Genomic DNA, 25,605 nt, shown 5'->3' with positions numbered 1-25,605 from the left:
TCGGCGCCAGGGATCCGCCCCGCCGCCACGTGCTCCAATCGACGCAAGGTCGCCTCCCCCGCCCCCCTGCGGCCGGCCACCAATGGTCAGCGAGGACCCGCCCAAGCACGCCCCACCCGCTAGGGGCGACTGAGACTTCGGATTGGCCAGTCAGTCGGCGACGTGGGCTCCCCTTCTCTTCTGATTGGCGCATCCGGCGCGGAGCGCCCTGCGCTCATTGGAGGAGGAGGCAGGGGTGGGGCGGTGCGAAGGAGCGTGAGGAGCGCGGGAGAGGTGAGGACGCGGGTGGCCACTGCGGTCCCGAGCGGCCGGAGTCCGGGGTGGCCTTGGGCGTAGAGACCGCTGGGAAGCGGGCAGGGCCCGGCTGGGCGCCCGCGCGGCCCTGCTGCTGGGATTCGCGGCGGGGGCCGGCCGGCGCCTCCCCAGTGCCCGGATCGGCGGTGCGCAGCCGCGGACGGGCAGGCGGGACCGCGGAGCCAGGGCCCCCGCTAGCCCCGGGGGTGGGAGGGGGCCGGGCGGATGCCGGGCAGGGCTGAGACGGAGGGCCTCGGTCCCCGGGCGGTGAGCCCGCGCAGCTGCAGAGCCTGCTCAGGCTGTGCGTCCGCGCCGGGGCCGCGGGGTGGGGCGCGGAGGGTGGGGTCGGGCTCAGAGCGTGCCAGGTGGGAAGCGCAGGTGTGCGTGGATGGCAGGATGCGGCTGCAGCGTCCCCTGGTCTGTCAGGACGGCCCAGGCGGGGGCCTGCTAGACACGCAGGCCAGGGGGACTGGGGAATGAGTGCTCAAAGCCGCAGGGGCTGAAAAGAGGAGAGGTCCCCAGAGGAGCAAGAGGGTCCTGCGAAGGGAGCGGGGCCAGAAGTCCAGGCTGGCCGGCTCTGGAGAAACCACAGTGCTGGCCTAGGCAGGGGAGGACCTGTGTGGCCGCCCACGGGGTCCGGTGAAAGCTCCCTACAGCAGCCCTGGGATGAAGGCGTGCTCATTGGCACCCTTTCTGGGAGGGGAGCAGGAAAAGAAAGGAAACGTCTTGAGAGGGAGCTGGACACCCTCAGGCGGGTCAGCCTCTGGATGACCGAGTTCTGCGGTCCAAACCGTTCCCTTTGGAGTTGTTAACAGATGGGCAGTGCAAACGCGGGGTCAGGGGCTTAGAGCCCAGGCCTGGACCTGCATCCCGGGCCACCCACTTGCTGGCTGTGTGACCTGAAGCTTGTTGCTTAACCATTCTGTGCTTCTGTTTTCTTGCCAGCAATACAAGGGTTGTAATACTTCTGGTGTGACGTTCATACCTGTCACACACTTGGACTGTTTGGTAAATGTCAGCCCTCAACCTTTGATGATTTTAGAGCAACAGCCTGGAGCTGTGTGTATTGATCCTTTGCCTGAAATCAGAGAAGGAATAACAGTTTCCGTTTGTGGGGATTTGGCTAGCTGCCTCCCCCAGGGTTCCTCCCACCTCACCCAACCCCGTCTGGTACTGGGTCGAGTGGGAGCGGTGCTTAGTGCATCAGTTCAGAAAGATCTTCCCTCCTCCCATTGAGTCTTCAGTGTGAATCAATTAAAGCCGCCAGGAACCTGACTGTTGTCCCCAGAGTGGGGGTGGGCCCATCCCAGCCTCTTTGGCGGCACAGAAGTCCTCGGGCCACCTGAGAACCCCAGAGACACAGGAGAGTGATTACACCTGGGGAGGAGTCTCGTGTTTGGCCCAGGGGTTCACATGCCTTCATGCTCGCTCAGCAGCAGCACCTGCTGTTAATTGTTCCCTGAGACCTGCACGCAATGCTCCCGGGGGCTGCCCAGGCCCGCCCGTGCCCATGCTGGGTGCTGCGGGGCACACACTTGTCCCTGGCGGCTTCACCCGGGCCCCTCCTGGGGCTCTCGGTGGGGCTCCCGGGCCTGTGTCAGGTAGCAGCAGGTGCTCTACTTGGGCTCGAGGCCCCATGGTTGGTCACCGCTGACTCTCCTGTGTGTGTCCAGTTGCTCTCAGGATTGGGTTTTACATCCAGGCACTTCCCGGCCGAGTCCCCGCACAGGCTTCCCTCTCACGGTCATTCAGAATCCAGACCTCCTGGTCCCAGAACTGCCTCTAAGGGCCTGGGGCCACCCCAAGACAGCCGATGGGTGCTGGGTAGCCAGGCCCTCGCTCCTGACCAGACTGGATGAGGGGCGGGTGGCCTGTCTCTCGAAGCTTCAGGGACAACCCCATACCGTGAGGGTCAGCGGTGTCCGTGCGGAAGGCCAAGTCCACGCTGTGCTGCCCCCCTCGGTGTCAGGAGCCCCGGGGCATGGGCCTTCCTGCTGCTGCTGCTGGCTGCTGGGCCAGCCTCAGCCGAGTGGCCACAGCCTGGCATGGCCGCCCCGCTGCCACCCCGCCCACCATGCTGCTCTGGGCCAGGGGCCAGGGCAAGCTGCAGGCCAGGTGGGCAAGGTGTCCGTTGTCCTTTGTTGGAGTGGCTCAGTGGTCACGGTGGTTCCGACCTCCTGGGTGCCCACGGGATCCACCACTCACCTTCCCGCTCTCTCCAGATCCCCACAGAGACGTGCTCAGGGGAGCATACGCCAGGGAGTGCAGCGTGGGCCCGGCACCCGTGCCCCAGAGAGGTGGGTCAGAGGGGCCAGGGCTGGGACACAAGCCCACTTCTCACCTTCCCGAAGCGGATGAAGCGGGCTGACCTTCATTGAGGGGGTGCTCGGGGGTTCCTGAAATGCACGCCAGGGTGGGCTGAGCCCAGGCTTCTGAGTTCCTGGTGAGAAGAGCCTGGGGCTGATCTCAGCGCTGTCCCTGGGACTGGGGGGCCTCCAAGCCCCGGGCCCCACAGTCGGCCACTGCCCCCAGGCTCGGTGACTCCGCTGCACTCGCCTCCCAGGCCGCTCGAGGGGGCGGCCGGCACATCGTGTCGCAGGGCAGTCGTCCGTCTCTGGTTGTCCCTGCTGAAGACATGGATTTGGATCAGCTGGACCTGAATCCCAGAATCGTCGCTGCAGTTAAGAAAGGTGTGTTTGCCGATGTTTATGTGACGTGATCGTGAGAAAGTGTGGCCGTGCACTTGCGCACAGGTTATGGAGACCAGCTACAGGGTGGCCTGTCCGAGCCTTGGGAGCCCTCTGCCTCCTGGCCCCAGACAGCGCCCCGAGGCTGGCCTGTGTGGGTGTGTGTTTCACACTAAAAAAGCCGTGTGAAAGGCTTTTTTAGTTTATTTTCGCTGAAGCAGCACGTATGGCGTCTGCAGTGAGACGGGACTCGGTCCTTGTGAGCCGTTCAGCGGCGGGCTGTGCTTCTGCTGCCGTGTTTGCTGGGTCTGACTTCCGGCTCCTCACAGACCTCCGTTTTGGGGGTGAGAGCTGGCTTCCTCGCGCCCCCTCTGCCCCGACTTGGCCCGCCCACCCCCAGTGGGAACGCAGCCTGGGCCACGTCAGCCATCAGAGTTGTCGCCGGGACATCACGGATGTCACAGAACCTCAGCTCGCAACTGTTTCCTGACCGTCTTTGGTTTTCCCCAAAGTTAGTGCTTGTCTCCCTTCTCATGGGCGCGTTTCCTGTGCCTTCCAGTCATTCCCACACCTCGCAGGGCATCTGTCAGGCCAGCCCACCCAGTCTGCTGGCGTCTGGGCACATCCGTCCCCAGGGTGTACCAACTCCTCCACTGCCCGGCTGGCCCCCGCACCCCCTCCATCCCATCCCCCCACCCCCTGCATCCCCCCGCCCCGTCCCGGCATGCCCTCCATCCCCCATCCTGTCCCCGCACCCCCTCCATCCCCCATCCTGTCCCCGCACCCCCTCCATCCCCCCGTCGCACACCCTCCATCTCTGCCCCCTGTGCTTGTGAGGATGCTGTGGGGTCAGGCGCTCTGCACTGGTGAACGGTGGACAGGGCTGGGCTGCTCCTTGCTCCGGAGGCCCCGTCTTCCGCTCTGATCCACAGCGAACAGACCAGCATGTGCATCCGAGGCCGCTCAGGAAGGCCGGCTCCGCGCCCTGATGCTGTGCCATTTGTCCTCTGTGTGTGAGCTCTTTTTTGCCTTTCTCTGAACCGACTGGATGGATCGTTAGCCTCTTTTTTTTCCTACTAGTTTAAAAATAATACACTGATCTAAGCTCAGAATTACTCCCTTTCCTCCCAAACACCCACCCTCGGGCCTCAGCCCGTAACCCCTGACAGTGCCACCAGCAAGCTGACTCTACCTCTTTACTCCCTGGCTGTCCGCAGGCGGGCGCAGTGGACGTTCGTCTGGGTCCCCTCCTGCAGCCCCTCCCTGGTGATGCACACGCAGGCCTGTCTCAGATGTGTCTGGGGGCCGCTGCTCCCCACCCTGGGGACAGGCCCCTTCCTCCCTGACCTGTCGTCCAGGGGTCCGTGCAGCTTCCGGGAGCAGGTGGGCCAGCCGCGGCCTGCCGGGCCCCCAGAGCTGGCTGTCACCCTCTGTCCCTGAGTCACTGTTGCCACGGGCACCGTGTCCTGTGACCGGTTCTGTGATTTCAGCCAAACTGAGGTCAGTGAAGGAGGTCCTGCATCTTTCTGGACCAGATCTGCAGAGACGGACCCGCCTCTCCAGCCCCGACGTGCAGCTCCTGCTGAGGGCGGCTGCCTCACTCCTACGGGGACATGGAGTGTGCACAGGTGCTGGGGCCCCGGCATGGGGTGTGGGGGGCCTGGGCGGGGTGCCCGCGGGGCTGGGGCCCTGGCATGGGGGGCCTGGGCTCACCTGTTTCCCCCTCCGCCGCCCCCAGCGCTGCACCTGCTCCGGCAGGAGGGGCCGTTCCCTGAGCAGCACCAGCGCCTGAGCCTGGGCTGCCCTGTGCTGGATGCGCTGCTCCGTGGCGGGCTGCCCCTGGACGGCATCACAGAGCTGGCTGGACGCAGCTCGGCGGGGAAGACCCAGCTAGCGCTGCAGCTCTGCCTGGCCGTGCAGCTGCCGCGGCACCACGGAGGCCTTGGGGCTGGTGAGTGCCGGGCTGGGGGTCCCGACCTGCTGGCCCCGGGGGGCCGTTTCCCATCGCTTCACACCCAGATGGACCCCCTGCCAGCTGAGCGCAGAGCCCGGGGCCTACCCGCAGGGACAGGCTGGCCTGGGCTGCCTGTAAATGGGCGTCCCCTGCAGGGGCCTGGCCCATGGCCGCCGTGACCACATTAAACGTGGGTCCGTTGGACGTCTTGCTGAGAAGGCGGCTTCCCCGAATCAGATCCGAAAACCCTAATTTTGAAAGGCATGGTAACCCCCTCTGGACCTGTGCAGGCGCCATGCAGGGACCAGGGGCTCAGCCACGTGGGGGGCGCACAGACCGCCTGCCCAGGACGATCTGGGGCGCAGGGCACACGGGCAGCCCTGACCACTCAGGGCGGTTCTCCTGGCTCCTCACCCCCTCGTGTCTGAATTTCTGTGGGAGCAGGACCAGGTCACAGCGGGTCGCACGCTCACAGATGGGCGGACTTTGTCGAGTTGCGGCGACCAGGGGCCTGTCTTCATTGCGGCGCGGGGGCCTCTGGCCGCAGCGGCATCTTGCCGGAGTGCTGGTTGTGAGCACACAGCTTTGGGCACATGGAACCTGGGCTCGGCCCTTGTGGCCCAGGGCTTCCTCAGCTGTGGTTTTAAGGTGCGGCAGCAGCAGCTCAGGGGCTCCAGAGCACAGGGCATGTGGGGTCTTCCTGGACCAGGGCTTGAACCCGTGTCCCTGGCATTGGCAGGTGGGCTCTGACCCATGGCACCACCAGGGAACTCCCTGACTTAGTCACCACCCTTCCATCCGCCGACAGTCACATGGCTTCTTCACGCCTTCTGTTGGCACGTGGCTCTGGGTGGACGCCTAGGGGTGATGCTGGGTCTCGTGGTAGCTCCGTGGTTCCAAAGACTATTCTCAGCAGCCGCTGCACCGTCTCCCTTCCCAGGAAGGCTGCAGGCGGCCCCCGGCCCCCGTGTCTGAGCTGGCCCTTGGCCCTTTGACCCAGTGTGGGAGCGTCGTCACTGTGGCCCCAGAGCAGTGGTGCTGAGTGTCTCGCCACGAGCTGCCGCTCACCCACATCTTTGGAGCAATGTCTCTTCCGTCTTCTGCCCATTTGAGCCCTCGGGTGATCTGTCTTTCTGTAACGGAACTGATCTAAGTGATCTTTGTGTCATCTGGACACTAGGCTCTTATCAGATACACAGCTCACAGTATTCTTTCTGGAAGTTGTCTCTTCACTTTCTCGATGGACTTTTGAAGCTGTTCCTCACTTGGACGGTGTCCAGCTTCCCTGGTCTTTCTCACCTATGCTTTTCGTGTCGTGGGTAAGGATCCACTGCCTGACCCGAGGTCTGAGATTTATGCCTGCGTTTTCCCTTAAGGGTGCTGTGCTTTGGGCTCTCGTAGCTGACCCACTGAGATTTGGTTTTCTTAGGTGGTGTGAGGCACGAGTCTGATTTCGTCCTTTTGTACATGGGCGTGTCTGTCCTACTGCCATTTCTTAAAAAGACTGCTGTCTCCCACTGAACTATCCTGGGACCTCCGTGGAGCACCCATGGCCCCTGGTTCCTTCCAGCTGCAGGACTCGGGCTGGATCTTCTGGAGGGGCTTCAGGCCCCAGCGATGTATCGCCGGTGTTTTGCTGACTGGCTTTTCCAGGCGCAGCAAAGACCGTTCCCTCCACGTAGCCTAGAACTGTGGGAGGAGCCTGACAGTGGGATCTGGGAACCTCTGATCCACAGGGCCTGGGAGAGGCCCCCCCGTCCGCAGAAAGAGGTGTTTCTGAAAGCACAGGCCCCTGAGAACGCCACCCACTCCCACCCGAGACTGCCCAGGGGCAGACCCCCAGGGTGACATCCTGTCAGCAAGGTGGGAGGCAGGCGCCGGCCAGCCCTGCCCTGCGTCAGAGGGAAGGCCACGGGGCAGCGCAGGAAGGGGGCCGTGTGCCAGCCGCTGACCGCGCCACGGCCTCCCAGGGGCGGTGTACGTGTGCACAGAGGACGCCTTCCCCAGCCGCCGTCTGCAGCAGCTCATCGCCCAGCAGCAGCGCCTGCGGGCAGACGTCCCGGGGGACGTGATCTCCAAGATCAAGTTCGGCCACCAGATCTTCATCGAGCACGCAGCCGACGTGGTGAGTATCTGAGGGGACGTCGGCCGGGCCGTGCACATGAAGCCCAGAACCACGGTCAGGCCCACCTGCGGGGGGTCACAGCCTGGGGGCCGTGGGTCCCACTCAGGCCAGCGTCACTCAGTGCCTGGACTTGGGATGAACTGGCCATCCTGTGCGTTTCTGCCAACCGTGGCCCTCAGGAGACACACCGCCTCCTGCCCCGGGCAAGCCCCATGTCCCCACCGGGCAAGTGCCGCCGGCTCCCATTCACCCGGCCGCTGAGATGCCCACTGCCCACAGAATGGGTCCCGCTGCCCCGGCCGGAGTCGAGTGGGGTTCTACACCTCTGAAGGAGGGGAAGGCCCCCTTGCAGCCCCGGGGCCCCAGCCGGACAAGCCTCCTCAGACTGCTGGCCGACGGGCTGGGCTGCCAGGGCACCGCCACGTCTAGAAGCCGTGCCCAGGGAGGGGGCGGGCGGCTAGCTGGGGCCATCGTCTGCGGCTGAGTAATGAGGCGGAGGGCTCAGAAGGGAGCTGGGCAGTGGAGAGCAGAGCCGTGTGCCCCCACCTGGGCCCTCCCCCGCTTAAGGGTTGCTATAGAAAGCATGTCAAGTAAAGGGTAAGACATATAAAGTTTAATTTTTAGAAATTTACAGTAAAGTACATGATCACACGTAGCCCGGGGCAGTGAAAGAGCAGCAACCCAGGCCGGGCAGGTTGCAGGCACACAGGCCGTCCTGGGCCCCACTGTGTGAGGCGTACGGGGGGTCAGGGCGCTGGAACAGGGGTGTCGGTCAGCACTGCGGGCGCTGCCCCAGGCCCTCCAGCCTCGCGACCTTCACGGCATCACCGGGCCCTCGGGGCGCACACAGCAGCTCAGGCCGGACTCCTCTGCGGCCGCCTCACTGCAGAGGGGGGCGGCGGGTCAGGGCCCCTGCCCACAGGGCTGCACCTGAGAGCCCCCGCCCTGTGCCCGCCTGGGTCAACACCCCCTGCACAAGCAGCCTTGGGCCCAGTCCCCCTCTGCGCCCAGCAGCTCTGGGGAGTCCCGACCCCGCGCCCCCGGGGTGATGGGACTCACGCTCAGGCTGGCGTCCTCCAGGCCGCTGCTGCTGTCGTTGTCCACAGAGAAGGGCTCTGCCGGCAGCGCCCTGTGGGTGAAGCACAGAGCGGACCTCGCTCAGGGCGGGGACGCGGGCATGGCAGCTCCTGGGAGTCCTAGCAGGGCTGGCCCCTGAGGATGGCTGCTTCCGACACAGTGCTAAGGGTCCTGCTGGGCATCCTGGCGCGTCGCCGGGCGCAGCCCGGGGGTCTGCACGCTGGATGCAGGATGGTCAGGCCCTGCACCATGCCCCCTGGCTGGGTGTGGGCAGCCGGGGTGGCGACAGGTCAGCCTTGGTGGTGCCACTGGGTGTAGGCGGCAGTGCCTGGCTCGGGGCCACGGGTGGGAGGCAGGCCTGGCCTGTGACGGCCCCAGGAGGGGAAAGCAGCAGGGCAGGGTGGATGGGGGGCTCTGAGCAGGCGCTGACGGGCCTCCCGGCCCCCAGGACACCCTGCTGCAATGCGTGAGCGAGAAGGTGCCGGTGCTGCTGGCACGCGGCATGGCCCGCCTGGTGGTCATCGACTCCGTGGCAGCCCCCTTCCGCTGCGAGTTCGACGGGGCGGCCCTGGCCCTCAGGGCCCAGCGTCTGCTGGCGCTGGGGGCTGAGCTGCGACGGCTGAGTTGCGCCTTCCGGAGCCCCGTGCTGTGCATCAACCAGGTGGGCCTCCTCCCAGCCCCCCGCGGGGCCAGGCCGGCAGGGTCCCGTCACTGACCACTCTGCACCCTCCAGGTGACAGAGGCCGTGGAGGAGCAGGACTCGGTGGCCGGGCCGCCAGGGTGAGTGGCGCCCTGAGGACGGGGGGCCCTGCGGGGGGGTGGGAGGCGCTGGTTCCACAGGTGACGCATGCTGTTTCCCGTCTCAGGATGTCCCCAGCCCTGGGGATAACCTGGGCCAACCAGCTGCTTGTGAGGCTGCTGGCCGAACGGCAGCGCCCTGAGGAGGCGCCTCTCGCCCCGCCTGGCCGCACCCTCAGGGTAGTCTCCGCCCCCCACCTGCCGGCCTCATCCTGCTCCTACACGATCGCCACCGAGGGCGTGCGGGGGACGCCTGGGACTGCATGCAGCTGACTGCAGGGTACAGGACCCCCTTGGGGTGGGGAGCTGCCCCTGCTGCAGGAGCCGGCTAGGCCCGTCTGCGGAAACCCCTCTGGGCCCATGAGGACTCGTCTATGAGGGCAGCCGGTCCAGTGTGCTGCAGTGGCTGGGACCTCAGTCCTGGCCTTGGGGGCAGGGGTGTCCACTCCGGCAGGAACTCCTGCCCAGACCCAGTTCAGTTCCCCCACCACGGCCGGCGCTTCTGCATGGAACACGGGCCCTCTGCTCAGCCCAGCCACGACCATCCGGTTTGGAAGCACCCCCGAAGTCACCGAGGACACACTGGCCCAGTTCCGGAAGGGCTGAGTCACCTTCGCCCACCGTTGCCACGCCTCTGCCCAGCAGCTGTGGACGAACACGTGCCGGGTGAAGGCGCCCGCCGCCCCGGGCCCTCCGCGGCACTGGGCTCTGCTGGGACTCCCCCACCCGCCAGCCGCCCTCTCACAGCTGCTGTGCTGGCGGGGTGCAGGCTGACCTGCCCCGACACGGCTCGCCCCGCAGGCTCGCAGCCGGGCCGCCAGCCCCGGCTGTCAGCACGCTGTCTGTCGTGTGTTTTTCTAGGACAGGATGATCCATTTCCAGCTTTCATCACGTTTTCAGAGTAGCCTGTGACCCTAAAAGACCGAGTGGCTAGTGTTAAATAGGAAAAGCTTCTTTCAGGGTTGGAGTTTTACAGAAGAGCCTTTCTGCAAAGTACAGGGACTTTACAACAGAAAATAAAAGTTTATTTTTGTAATTAACTATGTACAGTTCCAAATGATTTCCTAGGCAAGTCACAGCCACAGTGAGAAAAGAGAACACGGACGGCCGCTCCACGCCGCAGAGGTGCAGACCTGCACACGCGCCCTGGGGACCACATCCACCCGCCCAGCTGACGGGCGTCCTGGGGCGCCCACCTGTCCCCAGCCCTCAGCCACCCACACCCCAGGGACAGCTAGACGGCCCTCGCAGGCCCGCGACCCCGAGGGGTGGCTCCACGCCCGTGCGAACAGTGACAGCAGCCCGCACGTCTGTCCGGGATCCCACGGAGGGCGTGTCTGCCCAGCGACTGCGCTGACCTGCACCTCACCCGGGCTGGCGCTGAGCGCCGCTTTAGCTTCCAGAAGCCCCAGGACCACCACATCGCTCGCACACAAGCACAAACAGACCCATCAGAGGCTGGCCCCACACAGACGTAGCAGGCCTTCCCAGGAACTCGTATAGACGAGACGAGAGCTGCACGCTGTAAACTGAGTCCTCAGGGAGGCTGCTACTTCCCTGTGGGGACGACGACTGGGGACGTGCTATTCCTAGCAGTCTTCTGACCCGACAGAGGAATACTTTTAAGTTTCAGAAAATAACCAGCCGAATTCCTGCAGCCCCCGGGGGAGGGGCAGGAGGCTAGAAGGCCCGGATCCCCCCAACCTTCACCCTGACACACGCCTGCCCTCACATTCCTGCGGATGCTCAGATCCTCCACAGCCTATGTCCTCTGGCTGGGGCGAGTCTGACTTGTCAGAAACAATGTAGAAATGCGTCCTGGCCCCCAAGGGTCCCCTCACCAGGAAAAGATGGCAGGCAGGCGGGCCCCCGCTGCCCTCTGAGAACTACACCGGGCTTCCCTCAAAGACCAGAACAGAGCGCCCCCGACTGAACAGGCCGGCTCTTAGCAGCCCGCCCGCTCACCCGAACACTCTCCACGCGGCCTTGCAGAGGCCACCACACCCTCAGGAAAGGGGCCAGCGGGCTCCACGCCAGGCTAGGGTCACCCCAGGGCCCTGCAGAGGAGGTCTGTCTCCACCAGCTGGGAGCGTTCTGTCCTCAGCGCCAGGCTCACTCTTTCTGAACGCCCTTTGTTTTCCCAGAGACCGCAGTCACTAAGGCAACCTGGGTGGTTTCACACATCCTGAACCAGCTCCGCGGCTGGGAGAAAGCATGAACGCAGTGGAGGCAGGAGCTGGGACGGTGCCGCGGCCCCCCTCCGGGCTGTGAGGCGACAGACACATCGTCCCCTACCTGGACGGGCACCTGTAAGGGCCACAGTGCCCACGTGGCAGGGGACACGGCCCTGCTCTTCCGCTCCTTTCCAGCACCTCTAGGGAGCACTCAGAAAGAACGCCCTGACCCCTAAGCAGCTGCAGCGCATAGAGGGGTCCGGAGCCCCAGCCTCCAGGGACGCAGCGGCACTCACAAGTAGGCCCTGTGCAGGGGTGGTCCGTTCCTCGATTAGAGAAACTCCCAAGTTTAAAGCCCTGCCTCGCCATGAGAAGACCCCAGGGGGCTGCTGCTGCCCCCCTTCCCTGCTGGGGTGAAGGACACATGCAGCAAGGGGTCCCCAGAGAGAGCCCCCAGGAGGCACACCACCTGACCCAGAGCAGCTCGTGAGGGCAAGGTGGCTGGGCGCGCCTCTGCTGGGACGTCTCCCACCTCATCAACAGGAAGATGAACTACCCCTGGAATCTGATGGCACCGGATGCCCACCCCCAGACCCGCCTCAGCGTGCACGCGCCCCGTGCTCAGCGGGCACCACCTGGAGTCGCCCTCAGCGAACCAGCTGGCGCATCATGATTCCCCTGAGCAATCTCAGGGCTGATCTGAAAATGCTTCCGTCAGAACTACCCTGTGTTACTTAACCCTCCAAAGAAGAGCTTTGAAAAGGAAAACACGCATCTCCGTGTGCACAGGGCCCAGGAGGGGCACAGGCTGCAAAGGGGCTGCCAAGTGGGGCAGGGCCTGCCCGCAGCCACCAGTCACCCATTCCCTTTCTCCAAGGACATGTTTAAGGTTCCCGTCTCTGTGAATAGTCTTAACACAGCACAGCTGAAAGCAGGTTTCAGCGCTGGCGGAGTCGGTGGGCAGTGGCCTCACTGTCGGCTGTGGCAGCTCGTGGGCATGAGGGCTGCAGAACTCAACGGAACTCAGGAAAGGAGGCGGCCCCTGAAGGGGGAGGGCCCTGGCCAAGCTCTGAGCGTCTCTGCGCGTTAGCCTCGGGGCTTAACTTAGCTCTGCCTCCCCTGGGGGCCTGGCACTCGGGGCCCTCAAACCTGCTAGACAACACCTTCGTTTCTGCATGAGAGAGAGAGAGGAGAGGTCACTCTCCCCAGCGCCTCATGGACACCGGCCTCTGTGGTCTTGGCACTGACCCAGGTCACAGGAGTCCTGCCGCTCAGACGTGCGTGTGCAAGCAGCAAGAATCAGGCGAGGGGACTGTATCGACTCCCGACCTTGTGAAAACAAAGGGGCTTTCCTTCACGTCCTCACCAGGAACGCAACCTCCAGGCCCCACACAGCCCCTGGCCAGAGGGAGTGGGGGTCAGCACCCCTGACCCGAGGCCTGTACACAGCCACCCCGGGTGCTGGGGGGAGCTGGGGTCAGCACCCCTGACCAGAGGCCTGTGGACCGTCACCCCGGGTGCTGGGGGGAGCGGGGGTCAGCACCCCTGACCAGAGGCCTGTGGACCGTCACCCCGGGTGCTGGGGGGAGCGGGGGTCAGCACCCCTGACCAGAGGCCTGTGGACCGTCACCCCGGGTGCTGGGGGGAGCGGGGGTCAGCACACCAGCCGGCCCTCCACCGCCTAAGGGCATCACAGTCACCAGGGGGACTGAGGCAACTGGGAGCCGGGTGCAGTGCCCAGGATGCCTGGTCCAGGGACAGCTGCCCGCCCCAGGTCACAGAAGGGCCAGGGGCCCGGCCCCACACGGAAGACAAAGAGGCCACGTCTGATGGAGAGGGGGCGCCAACAGTCTCAAGTGGAAAGACGGCCGGTTCATGTGGGACTTGGACAGGCGACAGAGTGACTGTTCGTCTCGCTCAAGTTCCCGGTAATTCAGAAACACTGAGCAGCTTAGCCCCGTTACACTGGTCACACACTCCGGCACTGCTGGAGGCCAAAATCATAAATTAATAATACACATCAACAACTGGTCAAGTTTTGTCATTACTTTATCATTTAGCTTTTAATTGTCAATCAACATTTTGAAGACCATTTATACGCTAACAATGCTCCCAAGGCGAGCGCTCCCACCATTCAGTAGCTCGGTCCATGCCGACCGAGCACGTCGCCGTGATGTGTGTTCGTCTGGGGTCGGGAAGGCCACACGCCGACACCCGTGCTGGGACTGGGGCGCCAAGGCCCCGCCAGCACCGTCCAGACGGCGGAGGACGCTAAAGCGGGGTGGGGCTCCGTGCTTGGAAACGGTCTTCGGCCGCCTTGCCACCCAGGTTAAGGACATTCAGAGAACTGGCTCGCTTCATGCTGTACCGGCCCGGCGGACATGCAAGGACAAAGCGTCAGCACGTGAGTCACCAGGAGCGGGGAGCACAGCCAAGCCGCCCCCCTCCAGGCCTGTCACCGCGGGGCCTGGGCCGGCCCTGACCGGGGCAGGTCTGCAGCTCGCCCAGGTCCCAACATGGATGCCCCAGATATACCGTATTCCGCACCCGTTAGATTAAAAACTGCAGTTTCTCTGCGTCTTCCTCGGCAAAAAGCCTGTCTCGGTTAAACCTCAACATCCTCAGAGCCTCCCTTTCTGAAGCCCAGCTCCTCCGGGAGCCGAGAGGCCCGGCCAGTGCCACCCGCAAGCCCACAAACGCAGCCCTGAGCAACTGTGCCAAAGAGGGCCCCGCGAAGCTCACTGCTGAGATCAAATGCATGAACGTACTATGTACTTCATAGATTTTTCCATATTAAATCTAAGAAAAATAACCTTTTATTAGTAAAACTCTGAGGCTAGGGTTTCTCTGCCTAGAAACCAAAATTTCAAACAAATTTCATGGGTTTGGCTTTACACAAAACATAGAGCTTTGTACATATATTTACTTTTATCTTCAATTTGACACCTTTAAAATACTTAATATATCCTGCAAATCACCTACAATCTAAACTTAAATTATGGATAAATACTGCATTGCTTACTGCCACCATGGATGACCTCAAACAGAAGTCACCTTACTTTAGAAGCTGAAAGGACCAACAGGAAGGGTGATTTTAAGTGTTTGACAGGATCAGTGATTCTGCATCTGAGCTGTTGACGTCAACAGTGACCGCTGTGCTGAGCGCGTGGCTGTGAGGCTGAAGCACAGGCACGGAGGCCGAGCACAACCAGACATGCACACGCACGCCCGTGCAGGCACCAGAGGCCCAGGACCTGGCCGAGTGGCCACCAGCGCCGCAGGCCGAGTGCCAGGCACACAGCAGGCACGTCCTGGGTCTCACCGAGCAAACTGCACCAAAACAAAGCCTTAACTGACTTATCCCCAAGTAAACTCGCTCCGCAAACCTCCCCCCAGGACAGGAGAGAAACGTCCCCAGGAACCCGGAGCCCTGCGTGGCCTTTCCTCTGTCCAGAACCTCTCAGGAGCAAAGCACGGACATCTGGGCATGCTTCACGAGTCTCCGATGTAATTGGCCAGCTAGCGTTTTCTAAGAAAGATACACCACCTTTGTGCTCAAACTTCTCTTTACAAGGTGAGATGAAAGAGTAACTTGATGCCTGTCAACACCTCCTCTGAATCGCATCCTCACCTTGACTTAAACCCCCAGGGTCTGCACTGCCAAGGCGTCCAGGGCCTCCTGGACTGTGCCCACCACAGGCCACAGACCCCCTCCCACAACCCCCAGCTCGGTGCCTGTCATATGTGGCCCAACCAGCAGCACTGGCACGACCCAGGAACCTGCTGGAAGGGCAAGACCCCCTCGTGCGCCCCCCGCCCATCAGAAACGCAGGGACGGGCCCCAACCCAGGAGATCCTGAGGCCCCCTCGGATCGGAGAGTCACCTGCCCAGTGAACTAAGAGTGTTACTCTTATCTGGAAAGATTACTTTGTCTTATGCATTTGATGGCCTAAACCTAAATTATTTACTTTTCAAAAAGTTCCATAAGATGCCATCCCAAGTATACTATGTATGAACACTGTTAGTCTGTTCCGAGGTGGGCTTCATCCTCATCAGGCCTCAGCTTGGGCCCTAAGCACCATGAACGAGCCGCACAAGATACAAACCATGAGCTCCGCCACAGCCCGGGACTTGGGACTGGGCTCTGCATTGCAGACAGGCTGTAAGACGCCCAGCCCCTCAGGCCCGCCGCCGTGTGGCCACCCCGGGGGCGGCCTGTAGACATTGAACGCGTGCTGTGTGGTCCCTGCACGCCTCAGAGCGGCTGCAGAAGGGGTGGAAGTGGCAGGCGCCCAGCAAGCGGCTCAGCCCTCCCAGCTTGGGAACAAGAGGTTCAATCTTCCAAACATCAGACGGGCAGGCAGCACCCCGTCGTGTTAGCTCTGGAAGTCAAACGTGGGCCCCTCAGGACCTCCTTCCCTAACCGCACTTGTCTTCTCCAGGCAGGACTGCCATCGGCACGACAACCCCCGCGTCCAAACCCTGCAGCGGCTTCACAGTGGACGTCGGTGGGGCTCACACGACTCCCTGTGCAGACGCGGCTGCAGACACTTCTGAGAAGCAGGGCAATGGCAGCATACAGAAGTCCAACCGTCCCTCTGGCCTCCAAAGCCACTGGGAAGCACGTCCCCCAGCAGCCGAACCGTGGCGGGGCGCAGAGCTGAGGCGGGCCCCCTCCCCACCAGCGGAGCTCGGGCCCGGGGGTGGGGCTGGGCAACACCAGGGGGTCTCGGGACCCGGACCCTCCCCGAGGACGGAGGAGCAAGACAGGACATGCCCGATAGCAAAGGGGCCCAGCTTTCCATCCCACACATCACCCCAAGGAGTGACGGGTCAGAATCACTACAGCACTCAGCGTGAAACGCTTTAAAGCTGAGTGATACTAAGAATCAACGTTTAAACAGTAGGCACCGTGTTAGGGAGGCTGAGCTTCACAGGCCAGCGTACAGCACAGCCCAGTGCTTCTGGAAGAAACGCATCCAGGAGGAGGAAGCCATGCATGCCAAAAGTAACCCAGAAACCAGGCGACTTGTCAACACTTACGAGAGGAGGACAAAGAGCCCTTCCCTGACGATCCTCATAAAAGACAAGGAGTATCTTAGATCCAAATTCCTCTGACAAAAGCTTTTGTTCAAAACACCCTAAAAGATTCATCCCTGAGACCCTTTTCTAAACACATGGCAAAAGCTAAGGTTTTTTAAATCTCCAAAAGAAATTCATTATAACAAAAAGTCTTGTCAAACCATTTTCTTCCTACAGTAGTACCTGTATGATGGGATTTAATATACTCATAGCTGGCAGTTGATTTCAAAAGATTAAAACTGGCTTTAAAAATGAATAATGCATGATAAGAGAAAAGAAGTTAGTATGCTCAGTATTTTAATATTAAATTCTTATTTTTCACTGCTAAGGCTTTCTTTGAACATGTAACAAAACTAAAGAATTCCATAATTCTTTAAAGCCGTCAGCTCTTTTAGCCTCTAAACAGGAAATTTCACAATTATTTCTCAACTTGTCCTGGCAAATAATTAGACTGTGACTACTGAACCCTGCATGGCCACCACGTGGGGCGAGGCTGGAGTGCATGCGGCGGCTGGAGTGCGTGCCGGGCTGGCGGGGGAGGAGGGCACGGTGGGCGGGGTGGGGCTGGAGATAGTTACCCGGGGTTCCTTGGCTCACTGTCTCGTGCACTTCCTCCCTTCAGCTTCCTAACCAGCTTCTCACTGCTGCGTCTAATTGAAGCCCGGAGTTTGCTAAAGGAGCCACTGCGTTTTAAAGATCCAGTGCCATCCTGAAAGAGACGTGAACAAATGTGAAACTGCAAGGGGTTCTCCTTCCAGGAATCCACATCAGGTCAACCTGCCGGCCTGTGACTTGCTGCTTATGATCCCTACGGAAATTACCAATTTACCATGTATGTAAATACGCTTCAAATAAACTTCAAAGTCTTCCCATTTTAAATTTCATTAAAGATAACCAAAACAACATGAAAACCTTTGAACATGAAAAAGCTTATTCAAACAAAAATAATAAAATCCCCAAAAGAAAATTAATTACATTACTGCATTACTGTTTTAAAACAAAAGATACACAGAAAGTCTCAAGGAAATTAAGGCAGCTTCTAGAAGTATCACCAAAATCAGACTCCAGGTTTAATGAACATGGAGGCACTGGGTCCACGTAACGGTACAGGACCCGGAGCACCCGGGCCTGACGCAGGCAGCCCCCTTTCAACAGCTCTGCCTGCGTGCGACAGACACACTGCTGCTTCACTCAGGTTTAAAGGACTGTTTTATTACATGCTGATTATAAAAGTGGTGGGAAAAGTAAACAAAACACTCATTCTAGACAAGTAAATAAAAACCCTTAGACCTTCGCAGGAAACAAGTGCGCCCAGCTTCCCCATTCTCGATTCAGACATTAATAACTGAAACACGCAGCAGAATCTGGACATGAAAATCAAACACTCAAGAGGAAAACGTGTAGAGAGCAACTTTTATTCTCAGAAGGAACCACCTGGTTAGATGAACAGGAGCCCCATCCCTGCCCCTCTAGAAGCTCTGGCAAGGCCGCATTCCATGGAAAGCGTGAGAAGTTCTATGAGGCAGACAGACACCAAGACACAGGTCAGTTGGAGTGAGTTTATTAGAAGTTAGAAAGACACAAATACACAAATCACTGAACACTTAAAGATTAGTAGAGAAAAGCAGAATTGCCAAAATTCCACACAGAGACTACACAGCAGATTCTACTTGAGCACGATCCAAAGGGGAGCGCCCAGGGCCCAGGGTGGTCCCGCCAGGACCGCCGGGCGCCCTGGAGAGCACATGCCCTACTCTGAGAGCCTAGGAGGGTCACGGGCACCGTCATGCCACAGCAGGGACACGGGGGACTACCAACTACCTCTCACAAGGGGACGGCGAGTCGCGCTTGGTCGTCTAACTCGTGTATCACACAGTAGATGGTGTATTAATACAGTCTGTATCACTAAGTACATATCTGGCAAAGCTACATGTATACAGAGATAAGGAACCCCCGACAGGACAGCAGCACCAGAAGGAGTGGCCAGTCAGAGAGAGAATCCTAGGGATGCTAGACAGCGGTCAGCACTGAAGAGAGAGGAGGAGCCCGTCATGCAGGAGACAGCGGGTTTCGCACAGGGCGGCTAGGCCTGTCAGACAGAAACGGAGAGAGAGCCCGGTGAGCGGGCGGAGCGCGCCCTCGCAGCGCCGCCCGGCCCACAGTATTTCTAGGTCACAGCTCCGTGGCGGCGTTTCAGCCGCTTGGGTCTTTGGGATTGCCTGCTGCCTGCTCCCGCCAGCCCCAGATAAAACAGGCCCTGGGCCTTCTATAAGCCACCTTTACTTCATCTACTCATCACGCCGAATCGTTGTCAGAATAAAATCCAACAGTTTAGAACATGGACTGGCACCGTGGCAGAAATCTCCTTGATACACAACCGTGAAATGTCTTTGGAATTACTGTGCATAAGGAGATTACGAAATGAAAAGCACAGTGGCCACAGGAAGACCCCGCGGTGGGCGAGGAGTGCACTCATGCCAGCCTTGACCCAGGGATCCTGCAGCCCTGAGCTACACAGGGACCCCTGAACTCAGACAGGACCTCCTCTAAAATACACTGACATTTCAGACATTTTAAGAAACACTGGCTTTCAAAGTTTATAGCACATTTTAAACATGCAGTTGATAATCCAAAGTAAAAGTAACTGCGGCTTGGCGGATCTCCGCGGCAGCGCACATCCCGGTCCTGGCCGGCGGGGAGCCCGCCCAAAGGGACCTGCGCCCCGCCCACCCGCGCTGACTCACCATGCGATGCTGAGCAAGTCATTTAACCAGCCCGAGCTTCATCTTTCTCATCTTTAAAATGGAAAAATAAAACTTGTTACCAACTCCCCATCAGTGCTGGGAGGACAAGAAAACATAAGTTCTTGCTGCTCTTCAGAAAAAGAATGTTATTAAAATGTTAATATAATAATTCTGTAAACAGTTTAACTTCCGTTCACTTCAAAATTCAGTGCTACACTATAGAGTGTCATTTATAATATTCCTGTCCTAGACACTCAGAGTACGGGACAGCCACTTCACTCGGGTTCCAGAAGTATCTCTCCCACACACGCACACATGCACTCTCTCCCCGCCCCCCACAGAGCAGGCAGGGCGGGGTGGGGGGGGTGGAGCAGACCTGGGACCGGTGCCGCCCTCCTTGCTCTCAGCCCCTGGGACCACCCCCTGGGACCCTCCCCTCAGAGAACCATCAGGACAGCACCAACCCACCCAAACCGGGTGCGTTTCTACTCAGCACACACTTCAGCGGTAGGAAGTGGCCCTGCATTCAACTTGGAAAACAGTCTAGACCTCTATCCTGCCACGGAAGAACCCCTGCATCAAAGGGCAGGGTTCCAACAGACACTGAGAGCGCAGGGCTGCACAGCAGCTCGCACTGGCCTCAGACTCAGGGGACTGCTACTGTTAAACTCTTTTCCTTTGCTATGTTTTCGTTGTCTTCCTAATGTTATTTTTTTTTGAAAATAAAAATTAAACTATTTGTAATTAAACACTATATCTCATTCCCAGCAATCCTGGGGAAGAGCTTACTGGGTGAGAAGCTTTCAGAATCATTAACATGGGGGGCAGACTGACAAGAATGCTGACGAGAAGCGGGGCTCCTTCACAAGGACCCCGGCGCTCCAGGCTGATGCTCCACCCAGAACAGCAGACGTGCGGCGTTTCCTGGAAGCCTGGGGGGACCACTGCCAATGCAACTCCTTCATCACAGAGCAGCCCTGCGGCTCCGCACGGCCTGCGGGGAACCCAGGTCCAGGACTGACACACGTGGTCCGCAGAGACCCACGAGGCCAGTGTCCCCAGAAAGGGCTACTGTGCACAGAGCGTCTGTCTTCAGAGGCAGGACCATGAAGACTTATCCTGAGAGTGACTGTTAGACCTGAAAAGTCTACCTAAAAACAATGCTTGATGGAGTTACACTTTCAGGTACTTCAATTATGGTCTTCATGGTACAGTAAAAAAAGAACAGAATTGTACCTCTCTAAACAAATTATCTACCATGTTGAGAATCTGATTCTGAAACTTCACCTGAATTATTAGAATACGTCCAGCAGGCTTACTGCTCTCGTATTTTAATAGCATACGATTCAGCTGGGTGCTGAGCCAGCCGTGCAGTATCTGCCGGGGTCATGATCATAACCCACTTGTCCTCTCTGACTGCCCTTCATGGTCAGGGTTACTTCTGAGTGCTGAGAAGGCCTGGGCCTGGGGTCCTGTGAAAACCCAAGTGAGGGCTACTCAGCGCTTTCCCTCCACCTTCCAAACTTTTTAAGGAGCACTGAAACCTTTTTGTATTTTTGTCCACTTGGCTCACATTACTTATTAGGGGACAAATTCTTTTATCCGTGAAATCCTTTTTAAAAAAAATCTAACCCTAACCCCAATATAAAATAAAACCTAAATAGCATTTTCTCATTTTGAGTGTGTACCAAGTCCTTATGATAGTGAAGAACAGGGCAGCAGGCTTGCAGAACCTGTGATCTGAAATGTTAAGTTACAGACAGGTCCAGCCTCAGCACCTGCCTCAACTCTCAATTTATTTCTATCTTTTATCCTGACTGCATAACACTGAGAAAATCTTAATGCCCACAGAAAGTGGCTGCAAACAGCAACAATTCTTCATCTGTTTGCCTTGGAGCCCCAGGGAAGCCTGCACTCATGCCAAGATGGCATCAGGACTTAACGTCACACCTGGGCAGAGAAGGTGGGAACAGTGTGTGTGAGCCCCAAACCCAGGGGACGCTTGCAACAGGCTCCTCTGATTCAGCAAAGCTGAATTTAAAGAACACCTAAGGGTGCATAAGGCTTTCTTGCCTCTTCTTAAAACATATGCAGTGAAAACAGAACAAGTCAACCGCTGGGAAAGCAGCATGGTCCCTGAACCTCAACGCTTCCAGGGGAAGCCGGTCTGAGAGCGAGGCCCGCGGGAGTGGGGTGGTCTCAGCGGGCTCTCGCTGTCCCTCGCCGGTGAACCCCAGGGGCTCTCTGCTTACTCGCTGCTTCACAGAAGACCCCATTTGGGGGGAGGTGGTCCTTATGCTGCCCAAAATGATTTTAGGTGCTGCACTGGGTGACCTAAAACTAGATTATTTTCAGCCAATGAACCCACTGCCACGCCAAGTGCCTTGGAATGGATTTTGTCAAAGACACAGAGCTGCTGGTGTCTAGGAGTTAAGTAAATAGGTACCCAGTGCCCGCTATGTGCACATCCTGAGTGACAGCCTGTCCCAGCGAGAGGCAACAGGAGACGAAAGCGGGAGCAGGCAGGCACTGGGGGGAGGTGGGAGCCTCCACCCTCTGCACCCACAGCTCACCCTCCACAGGGATGAGAGCAGCTCTCCTCACCCCGGCTCTCAGTCTTGAAGACTCTAAGAGAGCCCTGAGGTGTCAATGATTTTATTATCCCATGATGTCACTCAAACATTGACCTAGAAATACTGTCTCAAGAGAAAGCTCCCCCCAGAACTTCACTCTGAAGGATCAAACCCTGCCCCTGGCTTCTGAGGACTAGCAGAGGGCGGGCCCTCTACACAAAGCACGCGGACAGCAGCCAGCATGGCCACGGGGAGAGCACAGTACACAGTGCGGGCTGGACGCGGACACCCGCAGGGCTGCGCCGCCGCCGGCTCGCCCCAGACGACTGCCCAACGGGCGCGTGGTCAAAGCACATGCTGATTGGTTGTCTTGGCACAGGAAGAACCAAAGCCAGGAAGCTGCCAGATAAAGACAGTAAAAGGCGCTCTCCCTGAAAGTCTGGCCAGTAATGTTCTGTGTAAAACGTCAACCTAGAATGCTGACCCTTGCTCAACTGCTACAGCCAGAGAAAATCCCAAAGAACAGGTTCAAAAAGAGACTGTAAGAAAGACCCTAAACTATTTGGCAAAACATCTGCACAGTTATAACTAGTCAGACTGTATTTTTTATTATTGTTATTTAGTCCAACTCTTTGCAACTCCATGGACTATAGCCCACCAGGCTCCTCTGTCCATGGAATTCGCCAAGCAAGAATACTAACACTGGAGTGGGTTGCCATTCCCTTCTCCAGGGACTCTTCTCGACCCAGGAATAGAACCCAGGTCTCCCGCATTGCAGGTAGATTCTTACCACTGAGCAACCTGGGAAACCCGCATCAGATTGCATTATATGACTTCCCAAACAAAAATGAACAGTACACCTGACTATATTAAAAGTAAACTTGCATTCAACCCTCTCCCATAAAAGTGAAATTTCAAAGACACCAGCTCAATGTGTTACAGCAGCTCACTGGGAAACGTGCAGAAGGCCACGTGCTCTCCGGCAACCCTGGAGAACAGCGATAGGAAGACGCTCCACAGAGGCAGTCTGCCAGGGAGGTGACAAGTGTCCGATGCAGGCACAAGCTTGCAACCCAAAGGCCCCTGGCAGGCCCTCCTCCAGGGGATCTTCCAACCCAGGGACTGAACCTGCATGTCTTACGTCTCCTGCAGAGGCGGGTGGCTTCTTCACCACCAGCGCCCCGTGGGAGGCCCTGTCCTGTTCTCTTCTACAGACAAGTTCTACTTGGATCATCATCTTCCTTTGAAGGATTGATTAATTCTAACAAAATCTACAGCGGCCTCGTCAGTGAAATTAGGAGCACTGAAGTTAGCAATGAAAATGGGTTAAGTTAAAAAAGCGAGTTAGTTCTCTGCCGCACTAATCCTAACATTAAAATCAAACCAGATGATGGAGTATGCTTTAAACCACCAGGACACTCAATCAGCATTACGTGCTCAGAAGAAAGCCAACAGCTCTCACAGATTCCTAAAGAGAAGACAATCTCTTCAAACAAGTAACAGATTGCAGTATTAGCAGAAGATTGGAACTTACAAAAGGCTTAATTTGTACTTAGTTTGAGAAAAGGAGGCTGCCTACAGGTGAGCCGGGCGCCGGGCGCGGCCTCCGGGCGGGGCTGGGCAGGCGCGCTGCGTACTGTACTTACCCCGTTCCACTCTACGCTCATACTCACTTCCTCCCCTCCGTCAGGGCCGCTCTCGTACTTGACCACGTCCACACTCAGGCTCTCCCGGCTCCGCCGCTTCTCCGTGTTCTCAGGGTCATTCAGCACTTCGGCTACTCTCTGTTTGTGAACATTGTCAAGACCCTGCGAGCCAGGCAGGGGGACAAGGGTTTGATCCATTAGCGGTGAAGTTTTACTATGGGTTTCTTTCTCTTTTTTACATTTTTTATTGAAGGATAACTGCTTTACAGAATTCTGTTGTTTTCTGTCAACCTCAACATGAATCAGCCAAAGGTATACATACCTCCCATCCGGTCTCCTGCCCCATCCCACCTCTCTAGGTTGATTCAGAGCCCTGTGTGAGTTTGCTGAGCCACAGAGCAGACTCCCGAGGCTATTTTACACAAGGCCTCTATTTTACACATGGTGTTGTAAGTTTCCCTGTTACTCGCTCCATGCCTCTCACCCTCTCCTCCCCTCTCCCCAGGTTCCTAAGTCTATTCTCTGTTTCTCCACTGCTGCCCTGTAAATAAATTCTTCAGTACCATTTTACTAGATTCCATATATATGAGTTAGAATACAGTATTTATCATTCTCTTTCTGCTTACCTCACTCTGTATAATAGGTTCTAGGTTCATCCACCTCATTAAAACCGACTCAAATGCATTCCTTTCTATGACAATTTTCTTAAATTTACTGAGGTTCGATTTGTAACCCAAGATTTGGTCTATCCTGGAGAATGTTCCATGAGGATGTGAGACGGTGTATTCTTCTGCATTTGGATGGAATGTCCAAAAGGTATCAATGAGACCCATCTCACCTAATGTATCATTTAAGATCTGTTTCCTTATTAATTTTGTTTGGGTGATCTGTCCACTGGTGTGAGTGGGCTGTTAAAGTCTCCTACTGTTACTGTGTTGCTGTCAAGTTCTCCTTTTATGTCTGTTAGTGTTTGTCTTATGCATGGTGTGCCTATGTTGGTGCACAGATATTTACGATTGCTATGTCTTCCTCTTGGATCGATCCCTTGATCATTACGTAGTGTCCTTCCTTATCTCATCACCTTCTTTATTTTAAGGCTACTTTGTCTGATACGAGGATTGCTAATCCAGCTTTCCTTTGCTTCCCACTTGCATGGAGTGTATTTTTCCAGCCTCTCACTTTCAGTCTATATGTGTCGTAAGATCTGGAGTGGGTTTCTTGTCGACAGCATATATATGGGTCTTGTTTTTGTAACCATTCAGCCATTTTGTGTCTTTTGGTTGGAGCATTTAATCAATTTACATTTATAGTAATTATTGATATATATATATTCCTATTGCCATTTTCTTAATTGTTTGCGGTTGATTTTGTAGATCTTTTTCTTCTCTTGTATTTCTTGACTGTATAAGTCCCTTTAACATTTATTGTAAAACTGGTTTGGTGGTACTGAATTCTCTTTAACTTTTGCTTGTCTGAAAAGCTTTTTATTTCTCCATCAATCTTGAATGAGACCCTTGCCAGGTACAGTAATTTTGGTTGTAGATATTCCCCTTTCAGTACGTTAAATATACCCTGCCATTCCCTTCTGGCCTGCAGTTTCTGCTGAAAGATCAGCTGTTAAATGTGTGGGGTTTTCTTTATATGTTACTTGGTGCTTTTCCCTTGCAGTTTTTTTTTTTTAATTTACTTTTTGTTAGTTTGATTAGTATGTGTCCTCGTGTGTTTCTCCTTGGGTTTATCCTGTACGGGACTCTCTGCACCTCTTACGACTTGATTGACTATTTCCTTTTCCATGCTGGGGAAATTTTCAACTATAACCTCTTTTAATATTTTTCTCATACCCTTTTTTTTCTCGTCTTCTTCTGGAACCCCTATAATTCAAATGTTAGTGGGTTTGATATTGTCCCAGAGGTCTCTGAAACTATCCTCAGTTCTTCTCACTCTTTTTACTTTATTCTGCTCTTCAGAAGTTATTTCTACCGTTTTATCTTTCAGCTCACTCATTTGTTCTTCTGCTTTAGATATTCTACTACTGATTCCTTCTAGAATATTTTTAATTTCAGTAATTGTGTGGTTTGTCTCTGTGTATTTATTCTTTAATTCTTCGAGGTCTTTGTTAACTGATTCTTGCATTTTCCTCCATTTTGTTTTCAAGGTTTTTGATCATCTTTACTATCATTATTCTGAATTCTTTCTCAGGGAGCTTGCCTGTTTCCTCTTCATTTATTTGGATCTCTGTGTCTCCAGTTTGTTCCTTCATTTGTGTCGTACTCCTCTGCCTTTACATACTTTTTTTTAACTCACTGTGTTTGAGGTCTCCTTTTCCCAGGCTTCAAGGCTGAACTCTTTCTTCCCTTTTGTTTCTGCCCTCCTATGGCGGGTCCCGTGGTTTGTGTAAGCTTCGTACAGGGTGAGATCTGTGCTGAGTTTTTTGTTTGTTTTTCCTCTGC

At 57.1% G+C, this 25,605-nt stretch overlaps 2 protein-coding genes across 22 annotated transcripts in view; one reads left to right on the top strand and one right to left on the bottom strand.

Moving 5' to 3' along the window:
• The first annotated feature begins 56 nt into the window (after positions 1-56).
• Positions 57-9,978, top strand: XRCC3 (X-ray repair cross complementing 3). 4 transcript variants are annotated; one of them, XM_055556175.1, is made up of 9 exons: positions 57-273; positions 2,517-2,591; positions 2,858-2,984; positions 4,472-4,609; positions 4,720-4,932; positions 6,906-7,060; positions 8,586-8,798; positions 8,871-8,917; positions 9,004-9,978. In XM_055556175.1, the coding sequence occupies exons 3-9, from the start codon at positions 2,930-2,932 to the stop codon at positions 9,206-9,208; spliced, it is 1,026 nt and encodes a 341-aa protein (XP_055412150.1). In that variant the 5' UTR covers positions 57-273; positions 2,517-2,591; positions 2,858-2,929; the 3' UTR covers positions 9,209-9,978. The 4 variants fall into 4 exon arrangements, 3 of the variants coding, with proteins under 3 accessions (XP_055412150.1, XP_055412149.1, XP_055412148.1); XM_055556174.1 differs by having other exon boundaries at positions 2,827-2,984; XM_055556173.1 differs by having other exon boundaries at positions 57-2,591.
• The window catches only part of KLC1 (kinesin light chain 1), a 111,786-nt gene continuing 93,832 nt past the window's right edge, over positions 7,652-25,605 (bottom strand). Inside the window, exons 16-20 of one of the 18 annotated variants that reach the window (XM_055556172.1) lie at positions 23,156-23,317; positions 16,771-16,901; positions 13,405-13,471; positions 8,120-8,189; positions 7,652-7,943 (exon numbers count right to left, since the gene is read on the bottom strand). In XM_055556172.1, coding sequence (XP_055412147.1) covers positions 7,915-7,943; positions 8,120-8,189; positions 13,405-13,471; positions 16,771-16,901; positions 23,156-23,317 — 459 coding nt within the window. In that variant the 3' untranslated portion in view covers positions 7,652-7,914. Of the gene's footprint in view, positions 7,944-8,119; positions 8,190-13,121; positions 13,472-16,765; positions 16,902-17,591; positions 18,282-18,936; positions 18,988-23,155; positions 23,318-25,605 lie in introns of those variants that run through there. The other 17 variants (XM_055556151.1, XM_055556153.1, XM_055556156.1 and 14 more) reach the window with 17 other exon arrangements.

The sequence above is a fragment of the Bubalus kerabau genome, chromosome 19 (genome assembly GCF_029407905.1).
Source record: "Bubalus kerabau isolate K-KA32 ecotype Philippines breed swamp buffalo chromosome 19, PCC_UOA_SB_1v2, whole genome shotgun sequence".
Taxonomy (NCBI): Eukaryota; Metazoa; Chordata; class Mammalia; order Artiodactyla; family Bovidae; genus Bubalus; species Bubalus kerabau.
This window is presented reverse-complemented; position numbering and strand designations above follow the sequence as displayed.

Bases quoted from the DNA above. Each gene is read 5' to 3' on its own strand.
- XRCC3 (XM_055556173.1), top strand. From the start codon at position 2,340: ATGGCCGCCCCGCTGCCACCCCGCCCACCATGCTGCTCTGGGCCAGGG. The intron at 4,610-4,719 runs GTGCTGGGGCCC...CGCCGCCCCCAG, and splicing joins GGGACATGGAGTGTGCACAG to CGCTGCACCTGCTCCGGCAG. The intron at 8,799-8,870 runs GTGGGCCTCCTC...TGCACCCTCCAG, and splicing joins CCGTGCTGTGCATCAACCAG to GTGACAGAGGCCGTGGAGGA.